This window comes from Canis lupus, chromosome 30 (genome assembly GCF_011100685.1).
Source record: "Canis lupus familiaris isolate Mischka breed German Shepherd chromosome 30, alternate assembly UU_Cfam_GSD_1.0, whole genome shotgun sequence".
NCBI classification, from domain to species: domain Eukaryota; kingdom Metazoa; phylum Chordata; class Mammalia; order Carnivora; family Canidae; genus Canis; species Canis lupus.
In genome coordinates this window covers 36,241,839-36,254,262 of record NC_049251.1, presented here as the reverse complement: position 1 = coordinate 36,254,262, position 12,424 = coordinate 36,241,839, and the positions used below count along the sequence as shown (strand labels likewise).

The 12,424-nt window shown below is 50.8% G+C and overlaps 1 protein-coding gene across 5 annotated transcripts in view; it reads left to right on the top strand.

Moving 5' to 3' along the window:
- The first annotated feature begins 293 nt into the window (after positions 1 to 293).
- The window catches only part of CELF6 (CUGBP Elav-like family member 6), a 30,232-nt gene continuing 18,101 nt past the window's right edge, over positions 294 to 12,424 (top strand). For all 5 annotated transcript variants that reach the window (XR_005381850.1, XR_005381849.1, XM_038580896.1 and 2 more), the window contains exons 1-2: positions 294 to 555; positions 4,341 to 4,423. Coding sequence is in view for 3 of the 5 variants with exons in the window: in XM_038580896.1 (XP_038436824.1) it covers positions 294 to 555; positions 4,341 to 4,423 (345 nt within the window). In the remaining 2 variants the exon portion in view is untranslated. The remainder of the gene's footprint in view (positions 556 to 4,340; positions 4,424 to 12,424) is intronic.

Genomic DNA, 12,424 nt, shown 5'->3' with positions numbered 1-12,424 from the left:
CGTCACCAAGCACGGGGGCTGGGGCGCGGGGCTCGGCTCCGGGAGAGCTCGGGCGGGAGCCCGCGGAGCGCCGCGCGGGGACCTCGGCCCAGACCCCAGCGTCCCGCCGCCGCCGCCGCCGCCGCCGCCGCCGCCGCCGCCGCCGCCCGGCCCCGCCCCCGGCCCCGCCCCCTCCCGGGCCGCCCCACCCCCTCTACGCCCCCGGCCCGGACCCCGCCCCCTCCCCCCTGGCCCTCGCCACCGGTCCGGGGAGGGGACGGCGGGCCCGGCGGGAGGGCGCACCGGGCGGGGACATGGCCGCGGCGCCCGGAGGCTCTGCGCCGCCCGCCGGCCCCGGCCCGCGCCTGGGCTTCAGCACCGCGGACAGCGGCCTCGGCATGAGCGGGCTGAACGCGGGTCCGGCCGTGCCCATGAAGGACCACGACGCCATCAAGCTCTTCGTGGGGCAGATCCCGCGGGGCTTGGACGAGCAGGACCTCAAGCCGCTGTTCGAGGAATTCGGCCGCATCTACGAGCTGACGGTGCTGAAGGACCGGCTCACCGGCCTCCACAAAGGTGCGCGGGGTCAGCCCAGCCCAGCCCAGCCCTGCCCTGCCCTGCCCTGCCCTGCCCCAATCCGATGAGAGTGGGCCCGGCCCGAACCCCAGCCTCCACCTGCAGCCCCAGCCTCAGCCCTGCCTAGAGTCAGTCCGGTACCAGCCCCGCTCCAGCCCTACCTCCTCCCCGGGCCACAGAACCCCCCCAACCCAGAATTTTCTCGCTCACATCCTCCCACTGATCATCACTCTCATCCCCTGACACGTTCTCCACTCTAACCTCTAACTCCCCCCCCCCCCCCTTCACCTCTCACCTCCCAACAGTCCTGACCTTTCAGTTGGACCTCCTTCCATCCCTCTCGTCAGACATCCCAAATCCTCGGATTTGGAAACTTGTTTGACCTTTGGGTCTCCAACACCCTCAATCTCCCAAGCCCCGGACCCAATCATTTCTGACCTCCTGCCCCAGTCTGGTGCCAGCCCACTCAGGCCTCACCACCTGCACACACGTCCTGGACTCGTACCCCTCGTTGTAGCCTCCAAGCCCAGCCACCCTCACAGAGCCTTCCTTTGATGCAGACTGCTAACCTAACCACCACCCCCTCAAGCCCAAATTCTTCCTTTCCTAAGAATCCAGGCCTGGCTAACTCACAGAATCCAATCTCCCCCCCCCCCCCCCCCCCCCCCCCCGCCCAGGAAGCTCTCGGCTCCAAATTCTACCCTTATATTCAACAATAACCCAATCTCTCCAGCCTCCTGCTAGAATTCCAACACTGCTTCTTCTGACTTGAGTCCAGAACGCTGACCTGAGCTGGGAAAAATCTGCCACCATGTTGCCCCCTCGTTTCAGGTTTCCTGTCAGCTGAACCCACACTTCTTTTATCCTCTAATCTCCCCCACTCTGGTGCCTCATCTTTACCCCTCCCCAATCCTTTTTATGGCCACCTGCTTTCCTTCCTTCACAGGCTGGTCCTGGAGCAGAGCCTGTGGACCAGAGCCTCAGGGTGGGTCAGGTCGAGGAGGCGGAAGGGATTTTCTCCCTGCCCTTGCTAGAGAGACAGGCACCACAGTCCTGTCCAGCCACACCCCTTTCTTCCTGTAGAGAGAGGGAGGAGGCTTGTTTACATGCAGAAAAGTCTGTCCAGGCTGGGCTGGAGTAAGAGAGCCAGAGTCACATGTCATACATGGGCAGGGGAAGGAAATTATTTGAGGAGAAACACCTCTACCGCTCCCCATCTTCACCATGCTTTGGTTTCAGGATTTGAGGGGGAAGGGTCACCAACTATCCTCCATGATTTTCCTGGGAGAAAAGTGCTAGGCCCTGGGTAGCAGCTAAAGATACTTTCCCAGGGGCTGAGAACAGGAATCAGGCTGCCACCTCTTTTCAACTGGGAGGCCGTGGGAAATTCCTAGGCACACTTACACTGGGGCTTCACGAAAATACCCATAGAAGATCTGGGACCAGCGAGGTAGCGGTGCATCTTCCACACTTTGGGGTGGGGTTACTTTCAAGGGAGCATGAAAGAGTAAAACTGTACCATCAAGATTCCTTCTAATGCGGTCCAACTGCCTGGCTGTCCATCCATCCATAGCTACTTGCTTTCTTATTTTCTAGACATTTATTTCCGTATGTAAGCACAAGCTAGTCTTTCTGGGCCATCTGTACAATAAGGGAAGTGTATAAGATACCTTTAATCCTCACTCTTCTCATTCGAATACCATCAGAGTCTCTGGACTATTCCCTCATCCTTTTTCTCCCTCTCCATTTAGCACTAATTCTTCCTATTTTATATTTTCATTTGTCTCTCCCTCAAGCCATGCTCCTCTGTCTTTCCACCCCCCCTCCTTCTTCCACCCGCTATCCCGGGTAGTCCACATGGGGCTCCTTTGGGCAGCAACTGGGCCCTTGAGTCTTTCAGATGGGGCCCAGGCCCTGCCCAGTTCTGACGTCAGCTGATATGGCTTAGTGGCAGAAGATGGAGCAGAGATGTAAGCAAAATCAGGTGTTTGGTGATTTATCTCCAAAGCAACCCGAAGTTCTTTCTCCAAGGCAAAGTTGCTTGCAAGATGATTCGGGAGGGTCTCCACGTCAACATCTCCCTCACTTTCTCCCCAACAACAGTGATATCCAAAAGCCAGAGTGACTCATTTTCCTTTTGATGGCGGGGTACTGAGGGTGTCAGCCGCAGTGCTTTGAAAACAACATCAGCCTAGGAATTAGAAGATTCCAACCCCTATTCTGCTACTGACACACTCTCTGGGTTCAGTTTCCCTAGTGATACAATGAGAGTTTGTCCCAGGTGTTCTCTAAGGTCCCTTTAATTCAATGACTACTGGGGAGCCATACACCTTAAGGGGGCAGCCACACAGAAGACATCAGAGAAAAAGTTCCCATTTGCCTCACTAGTCTGTTGAGGTCTAAATGGAAAACTTCACGAAGTTCCTAATAGCTTCTCACATCCACTTTCTCTTCCTCCTTTCTCCTTTCTACACTCAGAAGGCTCTTTTTGAAAGCATAGATCTTACCATGTCAGATCCCCGCTTAAAATCCTTTAGTGGTTCTTCATTGCTCTTAGGGGAAAGTTCAAAATCCAACTGAGGTGTACACGGTTATAGGTGACCTGATCCCTGCACACCTCACTGCCCACTCTGCCTCCTTTCACCAGTCTCCAACCAAACTAGTCTTCCACCCATTTCCCCAAGACACCAAATTCTTGCCTCAGTCTTTATACGGACTATTCCCTCAGCCTTAAATAATCACCACACTTCTTGTGGTTAAGCCCTATTTGTTACTGAGGACTCCATGTGTTCTTTGAAGCATTCCACAACCCTTTGGACTCAAATTATTGCCCCTCATGATTCTTCACATAATCCCCGTGAGAGCAGGGAATGTGTCTGTCTTGTTATCACTTCATTCCCAAGCCCATTATAATGCCCCACCATAATAAGTAAGTATTCAACAAATATTTTCTGAATGAGTGAGTGCTCAATGGCTGTTGGAAAGGAGGAGATCCTTGCCTCAGTGCTTCCTAGCAGGCTACAGTTTCTGAGGCTGAACCTAAAGAGAAGTAGGACTTCTCCTTCTCTGTCCCAGAACTACTGGCTCTTTTAGAGAAGTAAGATTTGGGGGCACAATAACCCTTTAACAGGCCCTATCTTGAAGCACTGGGAGCACTGGGAGACCAAACAGATCAAGCTCCTTGGATAGGATTGGAGGTCCCTGAAAGGTCCTCTCTGCAGAGAGTCCTTAAAGTAGCCCCATCATTCAAGCCTCAAATTAACCCATTCCTCAGCTTCAAACTTGGAGGAGGGAGGCCTTAAGAAGAAGTTGTGGAGTCCTGGGCTTGGCTCCCAACCCTCCTCCTCCTTTTTGCCTCCTCCCATCTGAAACTGAGTTGGGAAGGAATTGAGGCTGACTCTAGGAGAGTCTGTGAGTATGAATTCAAAAAGGAAGGGGGAGGCCGGGGTTAAAGCTGAAGGCAAAGCCGCTTAGGAAGGTTTAACCCCAACCGGACTTAGGGCTGGAGTGGGGAGGGGAGATGTGGGATTGTATGAACATGTGGCTGGATGTGGGTACACATGTTCCCTAGGCAAGAAGCCAGAAGCAAATGAGAGAGAGCCAGAGTCTAGGACTCAGACACATGAAGCCTCTCCCTTCAGAGAAGGTGGGAGGCAGAGAAGGCTTCTCAGAGCAGTGCCCTTGTTAATGGAGAGTGGCCTTGAGTTTGTCACTTAATGGGGTCTTTCCAGGAAGAGTATTTGGGGGTTTCAGGAAACCCCCTGAGCCAGCCTCTTCCTCCCCAGGCTGTGCCTTCCTCACCTACTGCGCCCGGGACTCTGCTCTCAAGGCCCAGAGTGCACTGCACGAGCAGAAGACCCTGCCAGGGGTAAGTCCACCCGGGTTGGGGGGTGGGGATCACCTCAGGCTGGGAACATGCCCTGTGTGCATGCCAAAGTAGCATGTAGGGGCTGGGTTGGGACAAGGAACTAGAAGCAGAACCACCTCTCTAGGAGGGAGCTTCACTGTGCCCTGGACAGCTAGCTGTAGGTTCTTTGTTATATTTAGTCTTCTGACTCAAAGAAATGGACTTAACACTCGGGCCAAGTATTCACCCTATCTTTTCAGAGAGGCATCAGTGTTGTGGGCTACGCTAGAATTTGTCAACCTTGGCTAAAATCATGGCTTAATGTGCCATTTGTCCCTGGTGTGAGAATATAAGCAGATACATGGGGTAGAGACTCTGCTGGGCTGGCATTCTATTTTTTCCTGTTCTAGGGTCCTTAAGAGCACTTCCCTCTGTCCTCTTCCTGTAATGTTTTTTTGGGTGCCTTGACTCATCAAGATTGCTTTCCCTCTTTTCCTCACAAACACGCGGTTAAAGCTAAGAGGACCTGATTTTAGGCCATTATATATCAATGGCCCCTAGTATGGCCTTAGCTAATGGCTAATCAGTGGACAAAAAGCAAAATGGGACCTACAGACCATGTGGCAGGAAGGGAGTGGTGATTGTTAGGAACTAGAGTGGGTTCACCAAGAGCAAATCATATGACAGAGTCTCATCTTATCTTGTCAAAGGAGTGCTGTGTCTATAACAAGAGCACTATGCAAATGCCCTGGATGGGCCAAGCCTGAGACTATATCCAGTTTTAAGCCTCAGACTTAAGAGGATCACTAGCCTATCAGAAAGAGACCAGGATGGGATAGGGACATAAAATATATGTCATGGATGATGGTTTGAAGAAATTGGAGATATTTGGCTGGAGAAGATAGGTTTTATGGGGACTTTAGTAGGGAGGCATCATAAAAATAATTATTAAAAAGACTACTTTTTGAGTATCACAGACCTAGATTTGAATCCCAGATTTGTCATTTACCAGTTCTGTGTCTCTAGATACACTACTTAGATTCTTGAGCTTCAATTTCCTCATCTATAAGGAGTGGGTTATACTAACACTTAGCTCAACTGTGCTATCATGAAGATTAATTGAGGCTTAGGAAATACCCGACACAGAGTAAGAGCTCAATAAATATTACTGTCGAGGTAGGGGCAACCATCTTCCGTTTCTGAAGAGGGATTTGGTTTTCTATGGGTGGCTTTAGAGGGCAGGATCAGGATCAGTGGTAAAAGGAACAGGCACTCTAATTTCAGCTCAGTATAAAGAATCACTTCTCTGAATTGGAGCTGTCCAGCAACGGCACCAGCTTTACCTAGAGCTGATCAAGTTGTTAGCGGACCATCAGGCGGTAGGACCAATCCCAGTAACTGAAGCAACATGAGGCTCACTCTTGAAGACCTAGCGTCAAATAACACCAATATATTACCCTCACCAAGACTCTTGTGTGTAGACTCTGGAGTCAGAAAGACCTGGGTGTGGATCCAGGCCCTACCACTCCCTAATTCTGTGTGTGACCTTGGGAAAGTCTTTACTTCTAAGCCTGAGCATCCTCATATGTAAAACTAAATTAATAGAATTGTTATAATAATTAAGTGAACGAACTCATGTAAAGTATTTAGCACAGTTTTTTTTAAGATTTTATTTATTTATGAGAGACAGAGAGAGAGAGAGGCAGAGACACAGGCAGAGGAAGAAGCAGGCTCCATGCAGGAAGCCCGATGTGGGACTCGATCCCGGGACTCCAGCATCACGCCCTGGGCCAAAGGCAGACGCTAAACCGCTGAGCCACCCAGGGATCCCCCAGCACAGTTCTTGATATACAACAAGCACTCAATACAGGTTAGCTGCTGGTGGTAGTAGTAGTAATAGTAACAGCAGCATTTGTAGGGGTAGTAGTAGAAGTTATTACTCATCCAGCCATGAGAGTAAATGACTTCTGCTGCTAAAATTGAAAGTCACTGAGACAAACTGTAACATTCCATGTGGGAAACCGCATGGTAAAGGTGCAGAGACAGAAGGAACAAGATGGGTGTGAAAGGGGGTTGGGAGTGTGGAGGAGGGCCCATGTGAGCATGGGCCAGGCCAGAGAGAAGATCCACCAGAGGGCAGTGGTGGAAGAGGAAACTTTGGATACCAGGCTAAGGGATTTGGACTTTATCCTAAAAGCAAATGGGAGCACTGCAAAAATTAAGATGAACTTGGGATTTAAAAAAACAGAACAAAACAAAAAAACAACCCTCTTCAACCAGCCACATGGCTCCATGAAGGGAGGACCATATAAGGCTGAGGGCACCTGAGATAAGACCTACGACGCTCTAGCCTAGTGGAATAATTTCTGAAGGAGAAAAGAGACATAATAATAGTAATAGCATTTGTTGATTCCAGACAGTGTTCCTAGCATTTTGCCTGTTCAAAGTCATTTAATCCTCTATGAAGAAGGTATTATTGGCCTTCCCATTTTACAGATGAGGAAACTCAGTCAAAGGAAACAATTGACTTGCCCAAGGTTATGTGGCTACTTGGAGGAAGATCTGGGAAGATCTAGGTAGTCTGGCTTCAGAACTCATTCACTTAACCACACTACACTATTACCTACACCAAGCTGGTGGTAGACGGGGTCTAAGGTTCTGGAGGGGATGGTGACTGGGTACATCTGTCCTCTCCTACCCTTTTATCTGGATGCTTCCAACATGGCCTTGGCTTTGTACTGCCAGGATTGGCTTTATTCACCTTCTCCAGCTTAACAAAGTGAAAATTAATATTTAATTATTCTCCTAAATGAAAATCGATGGCTCTGTTGGCCAGCCCAAGCAATGTCCGTGCCATCAATCTTTCCTCTGGGCCTGCCAGGGGCAGCAGCAGCTTTAGTCACCTGGCCTCAGGCCCACTAGCATGAAGGGAGGAGGGTGTCCAGCTCTCTGTAGGCCTTGGGTCCTGGGCACAGCTGCCATCTGCTGGAGAAGCAGGGAAAGACTTCAATCTGGGCTCCTACTAAAGACAGGCAGGACTGTCCCTATGGGAGCAGGAAAGGTTGGGTCTCCCCAAATAAAAAGCCTGAACCCCTAAGGAACATTTCATAGTGTCCACAGGACTGGGACCTCCCTTTGGCTCCCTTCCACATGCCCCTGCTAATTTCTATTACCTATCAAAACTCGACTCCCTATTCAGGACTTCCTTGAAACCCCAGTGGTCTGTCCCATCTTCTGTAGCTTCTTTTCCATAAAGCTGAAGCTACTTCTTACAGCCTCATTCTAGGCTCCAAAATATACCTAAAGAAGGAGAGACCAACCTTAGCCCAGAAGGTGCCCCTCTACTTCTCCCTCCCTGCTCATGACCTCCTTTCCCTTGGGCATTCATCCCTTCAAACACTGTGAAGGAGACAGACATAACTGAGTTCATTTGCTTTTGCAGGTTGTGCCCTGCACAAAACAGCTTGAGTGGAAAGGGCAAGTGGGAGCTAAAATTCAGCCATGCTCTATTGACCAAGCCATGCATATTATCACAACGCTGTGTCAGCTCAAAAGAAGAGGCACATTTTTTTTCTAATTCATCCACAAAGTTGGGGGAGAGCCTTTTTGTAACTCACACAAAGGCACTGTATGTGCTAGCATGTGCCTAGTGAGTAAATCAGAACCTTTGCCCTCAAGTAGCTTTTCCAGCCCAGAAATAAGTCATTGCATTTCAGTGCGGTTTGCATCTGGGCACATATAGGAAGCATCAGGAGTGGAGAGAGAGGAAATGCTACCTGAGCCTAATTTGACCATATTTCATCACACTTGAGGGTCTAGAAAGCTAAAAGACAAGGCAACTTCTGGAATTCTGGGTACAGTCTGAGAACTGGCAGGAAAGGTGTTCAATGAAGTTGGCCAAGGCTCTACGTGAGTGGAGAGTATTGTGTATTTGGGGCAGCAAGGGAGGCAGGACTCACAAGTTTGGACTGTCAATCTTAAGATCTTGGGCTTTGTTGGGAGACTTGCAATGGGGAACCATGGGTGGATTTTAATCATGGAAGAGTAAGGGACTGGTTTTAAAAGCTCAGTCCAGCTACAGTATGACGGTTGGGTTAGAGAGGAAGCAACATCGGAAGCAGATGATCCTTTAGGACACTGTTGCTTGAGTGCAGCTGACTGATGATGCTGGCCTAGAGCTGAGGATAGGGCAGAAATGGGGAGGAGAAGATAGACTTGAGAGCTATTTTGGGTATTCATATAAATCCTAGAACTAGTAGGACTTGGCAGTGGATTGAATTAGAAGAGGGGGTGAGGTACAACAAAGAGCTGAAAATGGTGAAGTTTGCTTTGTCTCTGCTTCTCTCTTCCCTGCATCTATAAACCTCTCTGTAGACCCACCAGTAATCCTAATAAATTCTTCTCATGGTGGGGGCTCTCAAGAGGTTGAGAGAGCAAGTGCTCAGTGTAAGAAATAGTTGGCAGCAAGACAGAAGTGTCTAAAGAGGGTAATGCTGAGCCCAAGGCAGGAATCAAGCAGGCAGGGAAAGAGTGTAGGGCTTTGCCTTCCTTTCTGCTGGCAGGGGCCAAAGTACCACGGCCTCATGTATGTCTGTGCTGCATCCAACCTTCCCCACTCTAATGCCTGGAATAGATTGTTCTCTCTTCTTTCTGACATTCTCTCCCTTGATTTCCCCTCTAGGGCTGGGCCCTGAAGCAGATGTGGGCCTGGACTCTATCTACATGGGAAACTCTCAAGGGAATAGGTACTCAGCCAAGGGCAGGAGCTCACTTGAGGTCCCATGACAAATTCTTGGCCAAGAAGGCAATGCCCTCTTTTCCTCAAAGGGGAGCCGGGTTACCTCACCCTACTTCCACATCTCTCCCCTGGCTGTGGCAAGAATGAGGCAGGATAGAGCTGCTCAGGTAGTTCATGCAGACAGCTCTCTTTCTCCTCCAGTCACACAGAGCAGACCTAAATCCCAGGTGTCCTCCCCAACCACTTCCCAGTGGCGACCGAAGAACTACCACTCTTCCCAACTCTGTCCTTGTCCTCTCGGGCTCCTCCCCTGGGATTTTCCCTGAATCTCCAAACTCCCAAACTGCCAATTTCCTCAACACCTAAGCCATAAACCAAGAAGTCAGCCAATATTTCCTTCTCTCCCTCAGTTCCCACATCCAATAGGATTTTAGTCCTGTTAATTCACCCTAACCACCTCTTGAATCTGTCCATATTCCTCTGCCCTGGTCCAGGTCACCCTCACCCCTTACCTGTATCATTGATCTTCCCACCTCTGATCTTTCCCTTTCCAATCTTTTTTCTGCATAGTGACAGCTCATGGGATCTTTCCCTACTTAAAATCCTTCCCTGGATCCCTGTTGCCTTTGAAATATAATTGAGTCAAAATTCCTTATTGTGGTTTTCACAATCTTCCCCAGTCTGGCCATTGGCTACCTTTTAGTTTTACACCCTTCGATTAAAAACAAACACAACACTGCAAGGTAGGATCATGATTCCCCTTTTTACTAATGTGGGTGCTGAGGCTCAAAGACCTTAGAGAAGTTGCCAGTGACAGAGCCACAGACTTCTTCAGACTTGCAGCTCCCTTTCCATCCCCCAGCCATCTGGAGCGCTCAGCCTCCAGCTCTATCTCTTCCATTATCGCCACAGGACCCAGTGACCCCAGTCCTGCAAGGCCCAGGTCAAACTTTGCCTCCTCTGTGAAGCTTTCCCTGTGTCAACCTCTCCAGCTGGAGTCAGCCTCTCCTACAGCACTCTCCCTTGCACTCCTCCTAAGGCCCTGGTCACTCTATGCCTCGTTACTTGTGTTCATGTCTTAAGAATGGAATTGAGCAGACAATGTAAAATCATGGACTTCAGCAGCAGACAGACCTGGGGACAAATCCCAGCTCAACCACTTACCCACCACGTGAACTTGACAAGTGATTTAACTCCCTCAGCCTCAGCTTTCCTAGCTATACGATGGGGACAGTGGTATTACCTTGCAGAGCAGTTGGAAGGAATTTAGAGGCGATGTATGTAAAGTGTCCCAGAAAGGGCCTGGTACATAGTGGGCTCTTAGGAAATGGTGGCATCATCTTCCCCTCTATGAGTCACTGAGGACAGTCCTAGGGGTCATTGCTGTCTCCCATGAAGGGCCCAGCCCAGGGCTCTTCCCAGGAAATGCTGGCAGCATGCCCGAGTGGTGGAAAGCCTAGGTGCCCAGACTCTCGGAGGCTGGAGTCTTTCAGGTCTATGGGACATGTATATACCACCTGAGGCCCATGCTCCATTCAAGAGTGGGGGAGGGGGGGAGGGGGAAAGGGGCGTCCCCCAGAGCACCGATGAGCTCCATCTCTCCAGAAACCCAGCCGGGGAGGCAGCTGCCATGGAAACCACTGCTGTCACATGTGCCTGTCACTCTAGGTTCCAGAGAGAAATTCTCAGGATCTATTTAAGAACTAATAAAATAATGATGGTCTTGCTCACGCTCACTGCGCCCCACCCCAGGCTTCTACCCGTTTCTCCTCCCCTGCCATACTCCTCCCTGCCTTCCCTGTGTTTCCTTCCTGACCCCGTATCCCTTCGTTTCCTTCCCGTATCCACCAGTATATCTCTCTTTCCTTGCCCCTTTCTGGGTCTGTCTCTCTCTCTCATCATCTCTGTCTTCTTGTGTTTCTTCATCCTCCTTGTTTCTCTGCTCTCCATGGCTCTGTCTCTTGGTCTCTCCTCCACAATCACAGGTGGCCATGCCCAGGGACGGTTCCCGTTCCTCCTGGTCCCTGGTCCCGGCCAATCCAGACCTGTCCAGCTCGCCCTGATCTGCTTGGATTGATCTGTCATCCCCTCTAGACTGCAGCCTGAGTCCTGTCGGTGTCTCGGCCCCCACCCACAACCTGGTACACTGCAGGGGCTCCACCACCAGCGGGTGGGTGTGTCAGAGCGTATAAGAACCTGAGCCCTGGGTGGGAGGGGGATTGTGCTGGTACAGGCCTGGCCTGTTTTCCTTTCCTCTTTTTTTTTTTTTTTTAATAAGCCCTCCCCACTCCCCCACCCCCAAATTTGATCCAAAGGAAATTGCTCAACTGTGACTGCCAGGGCGTTACCATGGTTACTAGGTAGCACTTGTGGCTATGGTAACAGGAAGCTGCCTGTTGTCTCGGCAACGAGCACATTGGTAGAGGATGGAGTGGCCCTGATTGGTGCAGAAACAGTGCATTTCCTGAAGGGAGGGGGTCAGATCATCACCTTCTCAGGCCAGATGGGCATCAGTACCCCTTCCTCCATGAACGGGAAGGCCGCTGTTCTTTCCTCCCGGCACTCAGCTGTCTGCCCCCAACAATAATTCCTCACATCCTACGCACCCAGCTCTTGGCAGTTTACAAAGACCTTTTGCGTCCCCATTATCTCATGTGATCCCCACAACACCCATGAGAGGAAGGTGAGATGGGGATTCAATCATGAATTCTCTCAGGGTGGTTGGGGGATGGGAATGTGTGGGGGTGTATGTCGAAATCACCTAGGAGCTTTTTACAAATTATACAATCCCCCAACTTGAGAGTCTGGTATGGTTCTCAGGTGATTCTTATCCATCCCTGATCAGGGAACCCCTGAATTAGAAGGCGAAATCGGTTGGTGGGGGAGGGGATAAAGGGAAGAGTCAAGCTGCTTTCCAGGTTTCTAGCTTGGATGACTGGAAGGATCAGGTCCCGGCAAAAAGATAGGCTCTGGTGCGGGTGTGTTGAGTGGAAGATGCCAGTGGGACTTTCTAGTCAGGATGTCCAGCAAGTAGCTGGTACATGGGTCTGAAGCCCAGGAGGGAGGTGTGGGCTGGGGATGCAGAGCTCTGAGTCAGCCCTGCGAGGATGGTAGCTGAGGCTGTGGGTGTGGGCGAGACTATCCAGGAAGAATGGGAACAGCGGGATGAGTAGGGCCGAGGATGGTGCCCTGGAGAATGCCAGCATCCTCAAGGGAAGGGGGGCCCAGGGAGGGACCTGAGTAGGTGAGTGTAGAAACTGTAGTGACACAGAGGCTGGGGAAGG